This window comes from Aegilops tauschii, chromosome 5 (genome assembly GCF_002575655.3).
Source record: "Aegilops tauschii subsp. strangulata cultivar AL8/78 chromosome 5, Aet v6.0, whole genome shotgun sequence".
NCBI lineage: Eukaryota > Viridiplantae > Streptophyta > Magnoliopsida > Poales > Poaceae > Aegilops > Aegilops tauschii.
In genome coordinates, this window is record NC_053039.3 from 253,832,631 (window position 1) to 253,853,064 (window position 20,434).

At 43.6% G+C, this 20,434-nt stretch overlaps 1 protein-coding gene across 2 annotated transcripts; it reads left to right on the forward strand.

Annotated features, from left to right (window-relative positions):
* Positions 1–427: 427 nt before the first annotated feature.
* On the forward strand, positions 428–3,384 carry LOC109782213 (mannan endo-1,4-beta-mannosidase 8). 2 transcript variants are annotated; one of them, XR_012184596.1, is made up of 6 exons: positions 428–826; positions 1,138–1,332; positions 1,540–1,662; positions 1,751–1,962; positions 2,086–2,570; positions 3,151–3,384. XR_012184596.1 is itself a non-coding variant. In XM_073500172.1 (5 exons), exons 1-5 carry the CDS (start codon positions 443–445, stop codon positions 2,432–2,434), a joined length of 1,263 nt encoding a protein of 420 aa, XP_073356273.1. In that variant the 5' UTR covers positions 428–442; the 3' UTR covers positions 2,435–2,664. The 2 variants fall into 2 exon arrangements, 1 of the variants encoding a protein (XP_073356273.1); XM_073500172.1 differs by lacking the exon at positions 3,151–3,384 and having other exon boundaries at positions 2,086–2,664.
* The last annotated feature ends 17,050 nt before the right edge of the window (positions 3,385–20,434 follow it).

Here is a 20,434-nt window from a genome sequence, read left to right on the forward strand (position 1 = left end):
ACAATTTTTTTGACAAAATCGTGATTTTGAAAAGATGAACAATGCATGTATTATTCACTATTAGGAAATCACCATCTTGTCATTTTTTGTATAGCTTACCTGTTTACTTATTTCATCATCATACTTTACACATGTGTAGTATACATTCATATTCATATGATCATGTAGAATTCTTTTAAAAAAATCGAAACTTTAAATTTGATTGTTAAACTATTTAAATAAGGTCGTCTAATGCACCCGGCTCCAAAAATCCACTCTCGTCGTGTATCAGCAAACTTGATCCAAAACAAGTGCATTATTGTTGTTGGTACCCACCGAAACATGATAATACACGTTAATTAACGAAAACAAATGGTATTGTTAACTAAACATTTTGAAGCGAACCACTGATAATGGATCCGGATTCCGGGGACGGTAGAAAAACCACTCGCGCGTTGACTAAATGGTCGATATGATATGTCCCGCGCCCGCCACCGCCTGGAGCACGACGACGCCTCGCGTCCCACTCCTCCCCTACGTCCTCCTCGGCCTCGCTTCCACCGTGATGTCGCAGGAGCCGGACGCGGAGGAGGAATGGGCAGCGGTGGAGCGGCGAGGTGCTCACCTGGTAACGGGGGCGGCGGAGCGCCCCTTCATCATCCACGGGTTCAACACCTACTGGCTCATGTCCTTCGCCGCCGACGAGGCCACGCGGCCGCGCGTGACCGCGGCCATTGCCGAGGCTGCCGGGGCGGGGCTCAACGTGTGCCGCACCTGGGCGTTCGCTGACGGAGGGTACCACGCGCTGCAGACCGCGCCATTCTGCTACGACGAGGAGGTGTTCCAGGTGAGCTGCCTGTGGAGACGGGCACCTGCTTGATGAAATGCATGGGCGGGTAGTGCTTTTCTTGTTAGATCATCAATGAATTAGCTGGATCTTACATTTTATGCCGTGGTTTGGATGAAATTGCTATCTCATTCACATGCCCCACTGACCCACTCGCCAAAAGGAAAACAAGAAAATGGAAACAAGTGAAACTGGATGCTCATCATACATTTCTTAAAGAAATTTGCATTTTTGGTATAAAAGTCTAATCTCTGCAAGGTGTGGCGTTTCTTTGGGTTTTGGTGTCTGATTTTATCATATCTGTTTGCCAGGCGCTAGATTTCGTGGTCAGTGAGGCAAGAAGGTATAAGATGCGGTTAATACTGTCACTATGTAATAACTGGGAAGATTATGGAGGGAAGGCGCAGTATGTAAGATGGGGCAAGGAGGCTGGCGTAGATCTTACTTCTGACGATGACTTCTTCTCTGATCCAACACTTAAAGGGTACTACAAAGCTTTTGTTGAGGTAAATTTCTGGTTTCGTACCTCAAATAGCCACCGAAATGGGTTCCTGATATCTATCATGCTGCGTGACCAATGGAAATCATCATATGCATAGCTATATGAAATGATACCAGCAAATTGTTACTGCTAATTTTAGTTTGCCAGCTCTGAATTCTGTATTCCTGCTGTATCAGAGTTTCAATACTGTGCATATGTTTCCTTTGTTTAGGCTGTTTTGTCAAGAATAAACACAATCACAAATGAGGCCTACAAAGACGATCCTACCATTCTTGCCTGGGAGCTGATTAACGAGCCGCGCTGCCCTTCAGATCCATCAGGCGATACGCTGCAGGTCCTTTATTGTGGTCTTATTTTTGTGAACTTTTATGTTCCATGTTTGTTTGTCCACTGTACATTTTGAAGACATTGGGTTCTTGTAGGCATGGATAGAAGAGATGGCATCTTACGTGAAGTCTATAGATACTATGCATCTCGTGGAGATTGGTATTGAAGGGTATTATGGTCCGTCTACTCCAGAACTTTTGCTCGTCAACCCAGATGATTATTCAGGGCATGTTGGAACGGACTTCATCAGGAACCATCAAGCAATGGGAATTGATTTAGCTTCAGTTCATATTTATTCAGACACTTGGTAAGTCCTCATGTCTGATCCCACAAAACATATACAGCTGAGTAGCTATAGTGGCTAAATTAAAACACTTCATAGAAATATGGAATTTACTATCAGGGCTGAGCTTAGGATTTCTTTTGCTAGGTTGCCTGACTCAACAGAGGAGAGCCACGTTCAGTTTGTGAACACTTGGATGCAACAACATATTGATGATGCAGCAAACTTGCTGGCCATGCCCATCGTGATCGGGGAGTTTGGATTATCACTGAAGGATGGCAAGTTTGAAAATGAGTTCCGCGAAACTTTCATGCAGACAGTGTACAACAATTTCTTGGGCTCTTGGGAGAGTGGAATGATTGGAGGAGGCTGCCTTCTATGGCAGCTCTTCCCTGAAGGTGCAGAACACATGGATGATGGTTATGCAGTTATTTTTGCAAAATCACCATCCACATTCAACCTACTTGCAAATCACTCAAGGAAGCTAGAATGTTGAGATTATGCTGCTTCCCCTTCTCCTGCTACATGGTTTTTCAAGCCAAGAATTTTACTGTAAAGTTGAATGCCTTATGTATATCATGTACCCTAATAGTTGGTCTCTGGTTCAGAAGTATGTGATACCATGAAAAAAGGTAGAGATTGAATTGTGCAATAAAATTTTGCCCCTCCATCCTGCACATATTATATTAAAAAATATCTTTAATATGTTGCATTTTGGTTCCGTTTTACGCATTTGTTTATCATATACGTATATGCATACAAAATTGCATCGAATGGTACAATTCATCTCCAGAACGTTGGGTAAGTGTAATATGGGCATTTGATATTGTGATAGAATCGTTAAGGTTTAATAAAGAGGGTGGATTTGGTGAGCACATGGGCACATGGCCATATATGTTTAATATGTCACTAGCCCTGTCATGTATATAGTTTTCTATTTTTGTTTCTCAATTATTATGGAGGCACATCTCTGGTGTTTGTATTAGAGTTGTAGTTCTGCAAATGCTGCTTCTGTAGAAAACTGCAAGTGTTGTGATCATGGTAGCAAATGCACAGCTGGAATTCCTCAAATATACAATCCTCAAATTATGCAGATGTACATTAAAGATTCCCTGAGGACCATGTTCTACAAATATTGATAGATTTTTTTAGTTTAGTTTGCAGATTTGCATCTTGGAGATTTGACTATTAGATTAAAAATTGGTTCTGCAGCGAAGAAGATGCTCAATGACCGAAAACACACCCGTTGACTTACACACTCCAGGTCTTTATTGGGACAGACGATGGCGCTTAAATTCTGATCTACCGAGTGCCAACTCAACCCTATTCTCGAAAAATTGGCAAATCCTGCTGCACATTAACGTACAAAGGTTGTAGTTGCCATACGTGGTACCAGTATTCAAGTCTATCCGTCAAATAAAATGACAGAAGACTGAGGAAAGAAGATAATTTCATGTCATGAATCAAGATATGTTCAAAATCTATTACTGTTCTTCCAGATCCCTCTAACTTGTTGTTCATGTATATTATACGAATAACTACAGTACTGAGAACTCAATATAAGTCAGAAGCATAGGAGATTTGTTAATATATAATGTGCCTAGTTGCCAGCTTCCACCATGTTTACCCTGTCCTTACCATGTGATTTCAGCTACCAAGCTTGACGAATTTTAGTTATATATGGTACTCCCTTTGTCTCAAAATGTAAGACGTTTTTTGATATTATGACATTGTCAAAAAGCATCAGGTAGTATGTGTGTTTGTTGTATCGTAGATCAACACTTTACTTAATGGAGTCCAAGTATATGAACCGGACCACTATGCGTCTTACAATTTATAATTTATATAAGCGCTTATAAGTTAACCATAAGCGGCACATATTGCAGGGGAGCTGGGCAGGAAGTTTAATGTACTGTACTTGTTCAAGCAAATATTGTGTTGGGTACTTGCTGTGGCTTATAGACAATATTTTGTTTGGTTTTACTTCAATATACTTACAATACTTAAATAATTTTGGTGCTTTGACTGTTTTGTTTTTTGAACTTCTTCAGGGCAATTTAATTATTCTTTTCGTTGTCAGGGAGGAGAAATTTACTTGTTTCTGTTGGCAACTCTTTATTGAACATTGTTTCGTTGCCAACTTCTTTTTGGAGCACTATTTTATTAGCGACTGTTAGGCGTCGGTGCGCCGGCCCAAAGTTTCGGCCGATCGCGCCCCAGCCGCCCGATGCAGTGTATTGGGTCCGTCTGATCTGCATCTCAACCGCCAACTCTTTCTTCTTCCTCTCGGTCAACGCTTCCGAATAAAGGCACGGCTCTGCTCGCGCGCGTCCGTCGCTGTCAACGCTCCTTACTGGCGTCAGTGTGCTTGTTCGCAGCGTGGCCGCCCCCGGTTGCAGCACCCCCCGTCCGCCATTGCTTTCGCCGGCTCCATCGCAAGCAGCTCCTGCCGGCGAAGGGAGTCACGCAAGATTTTGTCTTTTCTTTTTGTTTGTATTTTTTATGTTTCAACTTTTGTATCTTTCGTTTCTATTTTTATTTTCCTTTTTAGTTTTTTAAAGTATTCATCGCACTTTTATAAAATGTTAATCTTGTATTTGAAAATTGTCAAATGTGTATAATAAAAATATTTCTGATGTACACAAAAAAATGTACCATGCGTATGAAAAAATAGTCATCAAAACATGTATTTGAAAAAATGTTACTCATGTATTTAAATAATGTTAAACATGTATACAAAAATGTTTCAGGTGTATAATTTTTTTTGCGGGTCAGGTGTATATTAAAATTGTACATGTGCATGAAGAAATTAGACATCAAAAGTTATGTTCCAAGAAATGTTAATCATGTATGTGAGAAAATGTTTAACCTGTATACAAAATGTTTCATATGTATAAGAAAAATGTACAACATGTAGGAAAGAAGTAGACATTAAAGCGTATATATGAAACGATGTGAAACATGCATAAAGAGATGTTTCTGATGTATTCAAAAAAATTTACAATATGCATTAAAAATGTAGACATGTGTTGAAGAAGATAGACGTCAAAACATATTTTTCAAAAATATTAATCATGTATTTATTTTTTAAACATATATAAAATATGTTCCTGATTTATACAAAAATGTACATTGTCTATGAAAAAACATAGAAATTACAAGATGTATTAAAAGAATGTTAACCATGTACTCCGCTCCATCCTAAAATAAGTGTCTTAACCTTAGTACAACTTTGTACTGAAGTTAGTACAAAGTCGAGACAGTTATTTCGGGACGGAGGGAGTAGTATTTCCAAAATGTTAAACGTGCGCAAGAAAATGTCCTTATGTATTTAAAAAAATGTGTCAAAAACGCTCTTATATTATGGGACGGAGGGAGTACATTATACATGAAAAAAGTGTACCTGTCTTGAAATAATAAAAATGGAAAAATGAAATATATATTATTTGAAAAAATATGACGAAGACAGGAAAGAAAAGAGAAAATAGCAAAAGAAGAATGGAAACATAAAGGCAAGAAAGAAATAGGAAAATGGAAAATAAAGAAAACAAACTTTTTGAAGAAAAACCAGGCTGCAAATTAAAAGAAGTTCAAATACTACAGTATTGGGCCGGCCCGCTATTTCCTGCCTGTAAGCGTTTCCTAATTGGAATCAGTACGGGCGAGAAATAGCTGTCGTGTCTGCGAATATCCTATGTGCCTCTCGTTGCGTCATTTCATCATTCTTTCGCACAGAGTAACCAAGCAAGCGATCTAACTGGGTCCGCACACCTAGATAGCTAAATTCTACTCCCTCCGTTCCAAAATGTAGTGTTTTCTTTGTTTCCGTGCTTCAACTTTGACCACAAATTTAACTAACGAGACCAACTGCAGCGGGAGCAAAAATTATACCAGTGAATTCGTATTCAAAAGAACTTTTCAATTATATAATTTTTTCTCCCGCCGCAGTCGGTCTCGTTGGTTAAATTTACGGTCAAAGTTGGACCTCGAAAAGCGTGGGCGCACTATATTTTAGAATGGAGGGAGTACAACACATCCGTTTGTGGTGAACCTTCTAGAAGGTTCCAACAAACAGGTTTTTGGAACCTTCTAGAATGTTCTGGACCTGTTTTTTCATTTGTTTTTGAAAGTTAACTTTTTAGAAAATGTTCATAATTTCAAAATTTTGCCCACAGTTTTAAATCGTTTGGAATTGAGAAAAGGCACTTTTTTTTTCAGAATTTCGAATGTTCAGAAATACCTGATTTTTAAATTTTTTTTGCATTGTCCCAAAGAATGTTTGGAATTCAAAAACTGTTGAAAATTTTATGGAAATTTTCAGAATTTTAAAATTTGTTCACATTTTAAATAAATGTTTGAAAATTTTAAAAAATATTCGAATCTGCCCAATCAGGTTGTTCCCCTATGCGTTGTCCTGTTATTGGACGCACTAAGCGTCTAATAGGAGCACCCGTGTGCGTCTAATAGGGGCACCCGTGACTCTGCTCTGTCTTGATCATTGGCGTCTTTTTTTTACAAAGGAACTAAGAAGGCTAGCGGTGCTATCTTATAGTCAATTAAAAATCGTCCCTGAAAGATGCCTCATTAAAGTACTACGTCCATTCTTGAAATGTAAGTGCATCAACATTCAAGATATTTTTCATGGAAAGTAAAAGTTATAAAAATCATTATTTTTGAAAGAAATGGAAAAATCGATGCCATATTTCATTAATTAAGAATAAGCGAGTTTATGTACAAGAGCAAGGCCATAGCAACAAATAAGGATTACTCTCCCGGAATTACCGAATTACAACTCTAAGATGATCTGCCCCGCTTCTACCCAAAACCCCATCTTTTTAACACAACCAGTTTCTTTCTTGTTGTGCGAGAGAATGATGTTGGGCATTGTGGATTTGTTCTAAGAAAATCCCAGCGTTGCACTAATTCCAAATTTCCCAAGCTACCAGCATCCTCACAGAGAACTGACATTTGAAGAGGAGGTGGGTAATTGTCTCCGGCTCACGCTTGCAAAGTTGTCAAGTATCACACTTAGGCCATCCCCGTCTAGCCAAGCGACCGGCTGTCCAAACCATGTTTTATGTGATAAGCCACACGAATAAGTTGTATTTATGAGGGCCAATGTCTTCCTAATTATAGCTTCTGGATGGTTTATGTGATTTCAACGAATTTGCTGCGTTATGCGGAGGCGATGGAGTAGTACGCGTTGGCCATGAACTTCCATGAGATGGACTCGTGGACACCCTCATGGAGCTAAATGTGCTGCAAGAGCGCCCAAAAATTGGACAAATGGTTGATGTGGTCAATAGTCAGGTCACGAGAGGTGTCAATTAGGTCCACCAAAGAGTTGTTCCACTATGCATTCTTGACATTCAAACTCTTCTTCTTCAAGGCCGCATGAATAAGAGGGGCAATATGCATCGGGCAAAGGCCACTAAGCCAAGGAGAGCCCCAAAAGTTGGCCTTCACATCGTCACCAATAGTGAGAGGATCATGTCCTATCTTGTCATCATACCGCTTAACACCGTTGGAAACATCGAGGCTCATAAGATGGTAAACTATTTGGGCGAGATCACAAATTTGATCAAAACCCTATGTCCAACGATAGTGAAGTGCTTCCCCTACCATGATTTGAGCTTGCCAACTATCTTATCTTCCAAGTGTCGGTAGTGTATGCGTTTGACGTTCTTAAATGAAGCGGTAGCCCAAGGTATCTAATGGGAATGCGGAGACCATTTCTAGAGGGCTCGAAATAATGCCATCCAACCAAAACGTTGGTGTCTAATTGGTGCTACAAGACTATTGGAAATTTGTAACAAGGATGATAAACTGACTAAAATTGACAAGGATCTGCTGGAGGGCATCAATGTCCTCCTTTATTAGGCCCAGCGAAATGGCATCATCGTTAGCATACATGCAGTTTCTAAACCGGATTTCTCTCGCCGATAGCTGGTGAAGGCTCCCGAGATCAGTGACCCGGTCGAAGATGCACTATAGAGGGTCGATGTGTAACACCTCGGCTATAGCCACTGGCTCCTGGGAGTTATGCCTGGAAGGATGTGGACTATTCCCACAGACCAACACTAGTCTTTTTTTGCGCACTTTATCCTCTCTCATGTGCACCCGGGAGCAACTTCCCGGTCGGTCACCATTCTAGAATCGCTCCAAGCCAATCACTCTTAACTTTGGAGTTCTTTTCGAATGAGCTCCCGGAAAAGAAGGAATGCCTTGTTGATATGAGTAGTCTATCATTCCTATTAAGCCAGACTCTCAGACGATGGCAATTACAAACAAGAAGGGATAAAGCGGGTTTCCTTGCCCAAGGCCACGACTATGACGAGTCGTGTTTCCTGACACTCCATTAAGGAGGATATGCGAAGTGGAGGAAACAAAGAGGGCAGCCACTCAATTTCACAACATTGAAGGGAACCCCCTACGATGCAGCAAGCCAACAAGGAAATCCCATCGAACCGAGTCAAAGGCATTTTATTGTCATGCTTGAGGAGGAGCATGGATTTCTTTGTATGATGCAATTTTATTAATGTACATGTATATTATCTTGTTGTTTTCTAAGACATACAATGCTTGTTATGGCCTCATTTTTGTTTGCACATGGGATGTTTTAGGGCATCTCCTATGTGAATCACCAAACAGACATCACAAAATGTCCGTCGACCGCCGGTGTGTGTGTGTGTGGGGGGGGGGGGGGGGTCCATCCAACCGTGTCTCCCAAAGGACCACAGACAACAAATTTCCATTGATATTTTAGATTAGTTTTACACAACAAAAGGTCCCCAAAACAACTAATAAAATCTAATCTAATCTGCCCGTGGAGGTGAGGTCGATGACCCGGTGTAGGATGACCCAGCTTCATCGTTGTTGGTGGCCAGTGCGAACGATCCAGAGATGCTGCCGTGTGCCTCGTTGCTATCATCGCCGTGGTGCTTCGGGGCCTCGTCCTCCTCGGCCTTCAGCTCGTCAAACAGCCAGGAGCAACATGTGTTGTTGGTGCGGAGTGTCCGTTGATGCTTTGCATGGATGCGAGCACCGCCCGGTTCATACCGGCACCGTCCGGCTCCGTCTCAATGGTGGCCGAGACAGCAGCATCGGACGCACTCTGCCTCCAGTTGCTTCTCCGCCAAATGATGCTCCTCTAGGATTGCCATGTTATACTGATGCTCCGCGTGCAACATGATGAGCCCGGACGCTAGCATGGCGTCGATGGCCATCGCCTCCTCCACTTTTCGGACGCTCCGCGTGTAGCATGGGATGCATTTGGTTGCTTGCACAGTTTTTAGGCACTTTGCATACTTGTCCCACTAGGGCCTGGTTGAGCATATGCAGGCAGAAAATCAACACTTGCATGTTGATTGGTTGCCTGCATATCCTCTCTCTGCATCGTAGCAACGCTACTATGCACTGTGTTTGGTTGTTCGCATTGTATGTGGTCACATGAGTGCAGGTTGTTTGGTTGCATACGAGCATATAGTTGTGCTCACCTTGTATCCTACTTGGTGAGCTTACCCACTACTACTACACCTTACACATAATCACACCGAGCACACCAACACCACACCACTGCAATGGCGATGAACTAGACGAAGATGATGAAGTTCTTCAACCCAAACTGACGATCCACCTTGCCAACTTCAACACTACTGCATGCCTCCTTTCACACAAACTTGGAGTAAGCTTCTTCTGTTGTCTGTCTGGTCTTAAACTCTCTGTGCCTGCTTGCATGTACCTTGAAACATGTTCATTGCAAACTTCCCATGAACTGTAAACTCCAAGAGCCCTCCTGATGAACGCCGCATACCACTTATCCTAGTAGTGCACAAGAGCAATAAGTTGAAGCACCAAGCAATGAACACACAAACAACACGCAATGGAGTACTCCAGGAGCAAGCAATGAAGCACACAAGCAATGAAGCAGAAGAGAATTAGTAAGCATGCATGATCATACCGCATAACAAGTTGAACATACCACTACTTTGGTGTCATCCTACCACCACATCCAAAAGAGGGTGTAATACTACCCCCGCAAGGTCGTGATCACCGTGAGGGGTTAGTAAATACCACCTCACCAAAATATACAGACCATAAGAATGTTTTCAAGCCCTAACTACACAAAATGTATGTCATCATCATCACCGTCATCCTTGTCGCCATTGCTGTCGAGGATCATGCGCGCTCGCCACCAGCAGAAGCAACACTAGTAGTAGTGCTTTCCTAGCCAGGTCTTCAACCAGAGCACCTAGTGGGCATCTCCCATGGAAACATACCAACACCATGGCTTTGTTGTCCAGCAGGTGGTGAGAGCCGTCATGAGAGCCTCTGGGCTGAAGCTACCTTGCTCCATGACGGCGCCGTAGAGGTCAGGGTGGACGTCGACCGTCTTTCTCTCTTTGATGGTGGTGGCCACCTCCTTCACTGCATGAGTCATGCTGCTGAAGACGGCCAGCTCCTCCTCCTTGAAGCTTGCTCGCTTCCTCTTCCTATCAAGCACATGAACATGCTGACCATCCTTCTCAGGAGCATCAACATTGATGGTGTCTAACTCCTGGTTGTCTGGATACTCGGCCATCGGCGAGCCCAGCGGCTGACTAGAGCCCATGGCATGCTTGCGGGTTGCAAGCCCGAAGGAGAAGATTTGCTGTATCTGGTGGTAGTTCTGGATAGGTGTGTTGAGGAACTCTGCGTCCTTGGGGTGAGCCTAATAAAGAAATAGGGCAGAGTGGTTAGTTAGTATGGCAATGGTTTATAGGCTTAAACATCTGGTTAGTTAGAATGGCATGGTTTCTGCCTCCAAAAGGATCGAGCAGGTGTCCTCATCCCATGAAGCACCACTCAGGTCTCTGAGCTTGGTCGCGGTGATCCACCTCGCTCTCCACTTTCTCAGGTGGTTGTAGACCTGGGCCGAGGTGACCTCATGTCCAAATAACTTGAACACTTGCTTTGCAACAACATTCAAGCGCACCTCCTTGAAGCCCTTGTCAATCCTCACCCCACTAACTATGATCTCACACATCTCGTTAAGCACGAAAGCGGAGAGAAACGACTGCATTTCATGTTGTTCTCCTTGCCATCCTTCTTCTCCTTTGCTACTGCCTTTTGAGCAGCAGCATGAGCTACAACATTGGGCCGAGCCAGAACAAATGGAGGAACAATAGGCGGCACCTCAAAAACATATGAATTAGGAGGCATCTGGCTGATGGGAGGCTGGGAGTCCTCAATGTAGGACGGTGGGAACTGGCTCTCGAACAACGTGATGGCCTGACTAAACTCTTGCGTGTTCATGTCCTACAAACTTAAGCATCATCAACACCACAACACACTACACATGGACAATAGGAACTAGCAGAAAACATGAACAAATCGAACTAGCAGTAACACATGCACACATGGATGATCTAGTTGAAGACAACACTACTAAATCCATCAAAGCATACCACAGCTCAACACAACAGAACACAACAATAATCATGGACACATGGATGATCTTGTTCAACACTTGCACACTAGCATACCACATATCTAAGCATACCGCCAATCCATCCATGACCACTAGCTATCAATGCTTGCCGACATGGAAACAAATCCTAGCATGCTTCAAATCCATCATAACTAGCTACTACAACATCATAGTCAAACAGATCGGAAGATCTAACCCTACCATATCGATAGATCTAGCTAAAACTAGCAGAGAGGAGGGGTGATTGAACTTAAAAATGCCATCGGAGGAGGTGCTGGCATGTCGGAGAAGTGGAGCAGTCGATTCGCCACCGCAGTCAACCGGCCGCCGAAGTAGTTGCGCCGCTTACCTCGTCATCAAAATGGATTCGTGCCAGAGGGAATGCTCAAGAGGGGGGAAATGGTGGGGGGAGTTTTGCCACGGTGGTAACCGTGGCTATATAGGGCGACCGAATCGGCGGGCGGTGACTCAAATTTGTCCCGCCGCTTTTTCGAAGACGCGCCATCGCTCCCACCATCTCTCTACCCGCAGCTGTGCATCGTTGTGTTCCCTTCCCCTGCATCGCTTGAGTCTGTCTCGCTGGAAACTATCGATTTGGGCATTCCTAGCGCGCCTGATTGAGCACTACTTTAAGGTTTGTGCGGGTCAAGATTTTGATGCGGGCCAGGCAACCAAACAGTCTGAAACTTGCGTGCACGGACCTGGCTGGGCCTAGTGTGAGCAATCAAACGCATCAATGATGAACCATTCAGCAGGATGAATGGTGGTAGACGGACGGATTGTCAAACGGCACGAACGCGCGACCTTAGAGCAACCCCAACGCGCCGACCCAAACGGACGGCACACTTGTCCGTTTTTTGTCCGTTTGGGTCGGCCGTCCGCTCGGTGTCTGCCCTCCTTTTGATTTGGGTTGGCAGTGCGCCCACCGCGCTAACCCATATTTGCCGGCGTGGCCATCTGGCCTCCATTTTCAATGAACACTTTGCATATTTCACAATGAAATATATAGTTTCACAAGGAAATAAAGCATAGTTTCACAACCAAATAAAGTATAGTTTTACAAGCCGAATAAAAATTAAATTGTCTCACATAGTTTTACAATCCAAATAAAAAGGATACATCTATTGGTTGCCAACGTGAGCCCACATATGCTCGACCAAATCATTTTGCATCTGCATGTGAGTTTCTCAATCACGCATTTCATGATGAAATTGGGTGAACTGTTCAAACGTTGCCGCTCCTCCATGCTCAGGCACAACATTCTTACCCTGAAACTGAAACCCTTGATCGTAGATATGTTCCAGACGCTGATCTTCTACGATCATATTGTGCATGATCACACAAGCAGTCATCACCTCCCACAGCTTCTTCGTGCTCCAAGTCCTAGCAGGATACCGAACGATGCCCCATCGAGATTGCAAAACACCAAAGGCACACTCGACATCCTTCCTAGCACTCTCTTGCTCTTGGGCAAATCTTTTCCTCTTCTCTCCGACAGGGTTGGGGATTTTCTTCACAATAATGGTCCACTGAGGAGGACGCAGAGTTTTTGCACCCGAGCTCAAATGAGCTCGGGTGAACAGTAAAATCGAAAGAAAATAAAAAAATAAAAAATTCCAAAATAAATTTGGAGAAACATTGACAGAAGTTTTAAGTGCTTGCAAAAATTTGTCATGAAATCACATCCCTAGAGGGTGTGGCAAAAAAATGGGTACTCTGGAAATGCTACTTCGAAAAGCATTTTGCAGCACTGAATTGGTTTTTTTTGCCACACCTTACAAGAATGTGTTTCCATGACGAACTTTTGCAAGCACTTAGAACTTTTGTCAATGTTTGTCCCCCAAAAAATTGAATTTTTTGAAGATTTTTGATTTTCTTTTACTGTTCAGGGAGCTCATTTGAACTGAGGATAGATACCGTCACCTAGGTAGTATCCTTTGTCGTAGTTGTGGCTGTTGATGGTAACATTCATCGGTGGGCTATTGCCTTCGGCAAGCCTTGCAAACACCGGCGAGCGTTGAAGCACGTTGATATCATTGTGTGATTCGGCCATGTCGAAGAAAGAGTGTCAGATCCAGAGGTCTTGTGATGCCACGACCTCAAGTATGACAGTGCAAGCCCTAACAAGGCACTTATACTGCCATTGCCAAGCAGAAGGGCAATTCTTCCAGTCCCAGTGCATGCATTCTATACTCCCAAGCATCCATGGGAAGCCCCTACTGGCATTAATCGCCAACAAGTGGGTTGTATCTTGAGGAGTCGGCTCTCTCAAGTACTCAGGGCCAAACACAGCAATCACAACCTTGCAGAACTTGTACACGGAGTCTAGGCATGTAGACTCGCTCATACGGACGTACTCGTCAATGATATCACCGGACGGCTGCAGTGCATCTTTGATAAGAGGAGAAGCCAATCTTTCCAAGGGCATCCTCTTTGCACTCGAAATAGTCATCGTATCTGACCACCCCCTCTCTAATACGGTTGAAAAGATGCTTACTCATACGGAAACGGTGCCGGTGTAAGTGCATCTAGTGCCACCCCTAGTTGGTTTTGGAGTATTGACGACAAACCTGGTTGAGGGACTAATGTGTTTGTGAGAATTGCAGGATAACACATGTAGTAGTCCCTCATTGATTCGGTTTACCTACCGGAGATGAGCCCTAAAAATGTGTGAAGACATTGAAGACAATGGTGGTATGTGAAGACATTCACAACGAAGAATATGACGTGAGAAGACATCGCATGAAGACTATGGAATGCGAAGACATAGTTGTTTCGTAGTTTCCCTTTCTTCTTTCTTGAGTCATAGGAACCACCGTACTGTTAAGTGGGTTTCAAGTGAACAAAGTCAGAGTGACTGATGTGATGCTCAACCAAATCCTATGTCTTCGAGCGAAGACAATGAGAGCAAATCTTATCCAGAGTCGGATAAGTCAGCTTGTAGCCCAAGTCAAGCTGCCGCGTGTGTTTGAAATCTGACCGTTGGAACACGTGTCAGTTCCTTAGTGACCCAGGGTCATTTCGGACAAATCAGGTCGGGTTGCCTAGTGGCTATAAATAGCCCACCCCCTACACCATAAATTGGTGGCTGCTTAGAGTTAGTGCACGGCTTTTGTCGTTTGAGAGCAACCCACCTCCGAAGCTTTTGAGAGAGAGAAATCCTTGCGAGGACAAAGCCCAAAACACCCAGAGCCCAAAGAGTGTTTGGCATCACTAAAGTCTTTCTGTCTGCATGATATGAAGACTTGTTACACTTGAGGACTGTGAATCCTCCAGCCGGTTAGGCGTCGCGTTCTGAGCATCCAAGAGTCATTGTGGATTGCCGCTGAATGAAGTCTGTGAAGGTTTGGAAGTCTACCTTGAAGACTTACCAGAGTGATTGGGCGGGGACTAGGTGTCCTTAGCTCAAGGGGAATAAGGTGAAGACGCGGTCTTTTGAGTTGAATCTCAGCCTCCCCAACTAGACGTACAGTTGTCACAGCAACTGGAACTGGTCGAACAAATCATTGTCTTCTCCAAGCCACTGGTTCTATCTCTCACTCTTCTTTACTCACAGTTTGTCTTCGTGAAGTCATTGCATGTTTACATTATCTGTTTGACTTCACTGTGTGACTACTTGTTCTGATTGGCTTCATACTCTCTTCCATCCTCATTCTTACTACCTAGCTGCTAATAGTCTTCATGCTTTAGCTTCATTGAATACTTGACTATGGCTTGTCTAGTGTAGTCTATCTTCCGCTGCATGTTAATAGGTTCATTTCTATTGTTTATCTTTGAAACTCCCATGTTTTGAAGACTTTCATAAAAATCACCTATTCACCCCCCCTTTAGTCGATAACTAGCACTTTCAATTGGTATCAGAGCAAGGTACTCCCTTATTCTGTGTGATTCAGTTTAACCACCTGGAGTTTTAGCTATGTCGACTGCGGGGATAATCAAAGTCTCCGCTGTGTGCCCTGTCTTCGATGGCACTGATTACCCCTACTGGAAGAATAAGATGCGCATGCATCTTGAAGCCATTGATGTTGATCTGTGGTATGTCGTCAAGAACGGCGTTCCCAAGACTGGTGAAGGTGTCACCCCTGCTGATGTTAAGAAGTTCATTCAACTGGATTCTACTGCCAAGAACATCATCTGTGGTCATCTGACCAAAGGACAGTATGGCCGCGTGAGTGCTCTGGAAACTTCTAAGCTAGTCTGGGACTGGCTCTCCAAGGTCAATGAAGGCGTCTCAACACAGAGAGATCAAAGGATCAGTGTCCTCCGCAACCTCTTCAACCGCTTCAAGAGAAATGACAATGAGAATGTCCAGCTCATGTTTGATCGCCTCACTGACATCACAAATGAGCTTCATGCTCTCGGCTCAACTGATATCACCAAGCATGAAATCGTCAAGACGCTTCTGAGATCACTTGACAGCTCGTTTGACACCCTAGCCCTGATGATTCAAGAACGCCCTGACTTCAAGACTCTCGATCCGTCTGACATACTTGAGAGGCTCAACACACATGAGTTCCAGCTATCTGAGAAAAGAGATATCTATGGTCCCAACTATGGCCGAACTCGTGCTTTGAAGGCAAAGGATGTTTCCTCATCTGAAGAAGAATCTGACTGCAGTTCTGGTGATCCTGAAGACATTGGAAAGGAGCTTGCTATGCTTGTGAAGAAGTTCCAGAAGTTCACTAAGAAGAAAGGCTTCAGAAAGTCTTCACGATCCAGCTCAAGAAATGATGAAGCTTCCACTCATGACCACAAGAAGAGAACATGCCACAAGTGCAAGAAACCTGGTCACTACATCTCTGAGTGTCCCCAGTGGGACAATGAGATGAAGAAGAGCAAAGAGTATGATTCTGATGACAAGAAGAAGAAGAAAACCTCAAAGTCTTCTTCCAAGTCCTCTTCCAAGTCTTCATCACACAAGAAGTGTTCATCTGGCAAGGCTCGTGCTTTTGTTGGCAAGGAGATGGATTCAGAGGAGGAGTCTGCTTCTGAGGAGGCGGAGGTGGAGTCTGAGGAGGAGTCCGACTCTGGCGTTGCAAGTCTGGCTCTAGCTACAACATATGTTGCCAAGTCCATCTTCAACACTGAAGACAATGGCTCCATCACCAACGCTGATAACAATGACAAGGACGACTCTGCTCCCACCTACTGCTTCATGGCACGTGGTGCCAAGGTAAACTCACGCGATGCTTACTTTCAAACATGAAGTGAAGATGACTCTGATTGTGAATCCAAACCCAGGTACAAAACACTTGCTAAAATTGCTACTGAACAGAAAGCTATGGAACATATTCAAAAACTGTTAGACAAAAGCGATGACCTATTGGACGCTGAAATGACCCGATCTCAGTCCTTAATTGAAGACATAAAAAATCTTCATGTTAAGTATGAGGAACTTGAAAGTCGTCATGAAACGCTCTCAACAACTCATGAAAAGCTTTCCTATGATTATCTTCAAAGGAAGCAAGAACTTGAGAAATTGAGAGCAGTTCATGAAGATCTTCAAAAAGAAAATGAGTCACTTCGCGCTCAACAGATCAGTCCCGCTCAGGAAGGATTTGAACCACCATGTCTAAAGTGCCTTGAGCGTGATAACGCTACTTCTGTTGTTGAATGTTCTACTGCTGCTACTGTTGCAATATCTTCAACTGTTGATGTGATAACTAACCCCTCTGCGGAGGATGCCACTGCTGTTGCTGATGAGAATGCGAGGTTGAAGACATTGCTTGAGACAGGGATGTACAAAAATCTCAAAGGGCATCAGACACTATGTGATGTCCTCAAAAAGCAGATTCTGAACCGAAACCCTAGGAAAGAGGGTGTTGGGTTCGAGAGGGAAATGAATGTTGATGGTTCTTACTGGAAGCCTGAGCAGTACCCCAAAACCACATGGGTTGCTGCAAAGGGACCTTCAGTAGATCCATCCGCCTTATCTGGCTTCACTTGTGCTAACCCAATTATCATTGATGAATCCTTTGATGCAAACTATAAACTGTTTAAGAATCAGAATGGTGAAGTGTTTACCAGGTATATTGGTACTAACTGCAGGAATGGACCACCTATGAAGAAGATCCGGGTGCCTAAAAAGTGTCTTGAGAATCTTCCTGTGAATGTCGTCATGACACCACCAGGGAAGAGGACAAACCCCAGACCTAAGGCTTCATATGGCCCAAAGGCTTCATACAGACACATGACTCACCCGAGTCACTCTAATGCCAATGTCTTGCAGGGAAATCATACTGAGATGTATGAATATGAGCGTGTTTCTTCAAACCGCTATGTTCATAAAACTAAGAACTTTTGTGCTTATTCATATGAGTATTATTCACCTCCTGCAAGGCTATTTTCTAGGGCTTCAAAGCCGAAGTTCTCAGATGCTGCACTTAGACTCATTGCTTCGAAGCCACCCCTGAAAATGTAGGTGGTTAAGAAAACATAACTCTCTTTTGCAGGGAAAGGTATCCAGCCAGAAATCAAAGGCGTCCGATGCTATTGCTGGGGACCTAAAACATCTTGTGGGGCGCAAGATAAAATGCCCAAATGGTCTCACTATGTATTTTGTTCCTGAATCGCTTGCCAGTCATCCTATCAGTCCTAACCTTGATCCGAGCTTTGATAATCCTCTTGTGCGTCAAATGTTTATGCTTCACAATACTCTTGGTGAAGCCTATCCCCCTAACTGTACTGTAGGGTATGACACCTCATGCTTCAGAATGGATTATGGACAGCGGATGCACTAATCACATGACTGGTGATCGAAGTCTTCTCATGGATTCAACTTTACGTCCATCTGACAAGAGCCACATCACATTTGCTGACACTGGTAAAAGCAAGGTATTGGGTCTAGGTAGAGTTGCAATATCAAGGGATCAGCACATGGATAAAGTGATGTTTGTTGAATCCCTTGAATTCAACTTAATGTCTGTTTCAATGCTTTGTGACTTAAACATGATTGTGCTATTTGGAAAATACCATTGTCTTGTTCTAATGGAATCTGACAAGTCGCTAGTCTTTGAAGGGTATCGGAAAGATGATCTGTATATGGTAGATTTCTCTGCAGGACCACAGATGGCCGTATGTCTTCTAGCAAAAGCTTCAGAGTGCTGGCTCTGGCATCGAAGGCCAGGACATGCTGGCATGAGGAACCTATACACGCCCGCAAAGAAGAAACACGTCGTAGGCATCGAGGGCGTCAAGTTCAAGAAAGATCATCTATGTGGTGCATGCGAAGCTGGAAAGATGACAAGGGCCAAGCATCCCTCAAAGACAATCATGACTACATCTCAACCCTTCGAGCGACTTTTTGGTCCTACTCACTACTCTACTCTCACTGCAACTGCTTGTCTCTATGGTTTCGTCATCGTTGATGATTACTCCAGATATACTTGGATGCACATAATCCTCTACAAGACTGAAGTGCAGGATGTCTTCAGACGCTTCGCCAACCGTGCCATGAACAACTATGGTGTCAAAATCAAGCATATCAGAAGTGACAACGGCACAGAGTTCAAGAACACCGGCCTCGACCTTTACCTGGATACATTGGGCATCACTCATGAGTTCTCTGCTCTGTACACACCTCAGCAGAATGGCATCGTGGAGCGCAAGAACAGAACTCTTATCGAGATGGCTCGAACGATGCTTGATGAGTACAAGACTCCAAGGAAGTTCTGGCCCGAAGCCATTGATACTGCATGCCATGTCATCAACCGTGTTTATCTTCACAAGCTTCTGAAGAAGACATCCTATGAACTACTAACTGGTAAGAAAACAAATGTCAGTTACTTTAGAGTATTTGGCGCTAGGTGCTGGATCAAGGATCCACATCACACTTCAAAATTTGCACCGAAAGCACATGAAGGTTTTATGCTTGGTTACGGAAAGGATTCACACTCCTACAGAGTCTTCAACCTCTTTCACTATAAAGTGGTTGAAACTGTAGATGCGCGGTTCGATGAGACTAACGGCTCGCAAAGAGAGCACCTGCCAAATGTGCTAGATGAAGTTCCACCTAGTGAATCCATCAAGCTCATGGGAACCAGAGAGATCATACCTTCTGAGACACAGGCTGAAGAGGAACTTATCATTTCTGCGCCTAATCAACCTGAAGACAATGCTCAGCCTGAAGCCAATCCTCAGAATGAAGACAATGATCAGCAAGAGCAAAATCTTCGTCCAGCTCATCCTCGTGTTGCAAATGAAGTACAGACTGAGAAGATAACTGATAGCATCAATGCACCAGGTCCACTCACTCATTCAAGAGCAACACAGCTAGCCAATTTCTGTGGGCACTTTGCATTTGTCTCAATCTCTGAACCCAAGAAAGTAGTTGAAGCCTTCATGGAACCTGAATGGATTCAAGCTATGCAAGAAGAGCTCCAACAGTTCAAGCTGAACAATGTATGGGAATTGGTCAAGCGTCCTGATCCTCGTAAGCACAATATCATTGGCACCAAATGGATATACCGCAACAAGCAAGATGAACATGGTCAAGTTGTCAGAAACAAGGCTCGTCTCGTTGCTCAAGGATATATTCAAGTTGAAGGGATTGACTTCGATGACACATTTGCTCTGATGGCTAGGCTTGAAGCCATTCGCATACTGCTAGCCTACGCAAATCATCACAACGTCCTTCTGTATCAAATGGATGTGAAGAGTGCCTTTCTCAATGACAAGATTGAAGAAGAAGTGTATGTTGCACAACCACCTGGCTTTGAAGATCCAAAACATCCTGATATGGTATACAAGCTCAACAAGGCACTGTATGGCCTCAAACAAGCCCCTCGTGCTTGGTATGACACACTCAAAGACTTCCCGAAGAGCAAAGGCTTCAAACCTGGTTCTCTAGATCCTACACTCTTCACGAAGACATATGATGGAGAACTATTTGTATGCCAAATCTATGTGGATGACATTATCTTCGGCTGCACCGACAAAAGATACAGTGATGAGTTTGGACACATGATGCAAGAGCAATATCAGATGTCCATGATGGGTGAGCTGAAATTTTTCCTTGGTCTTCAAATT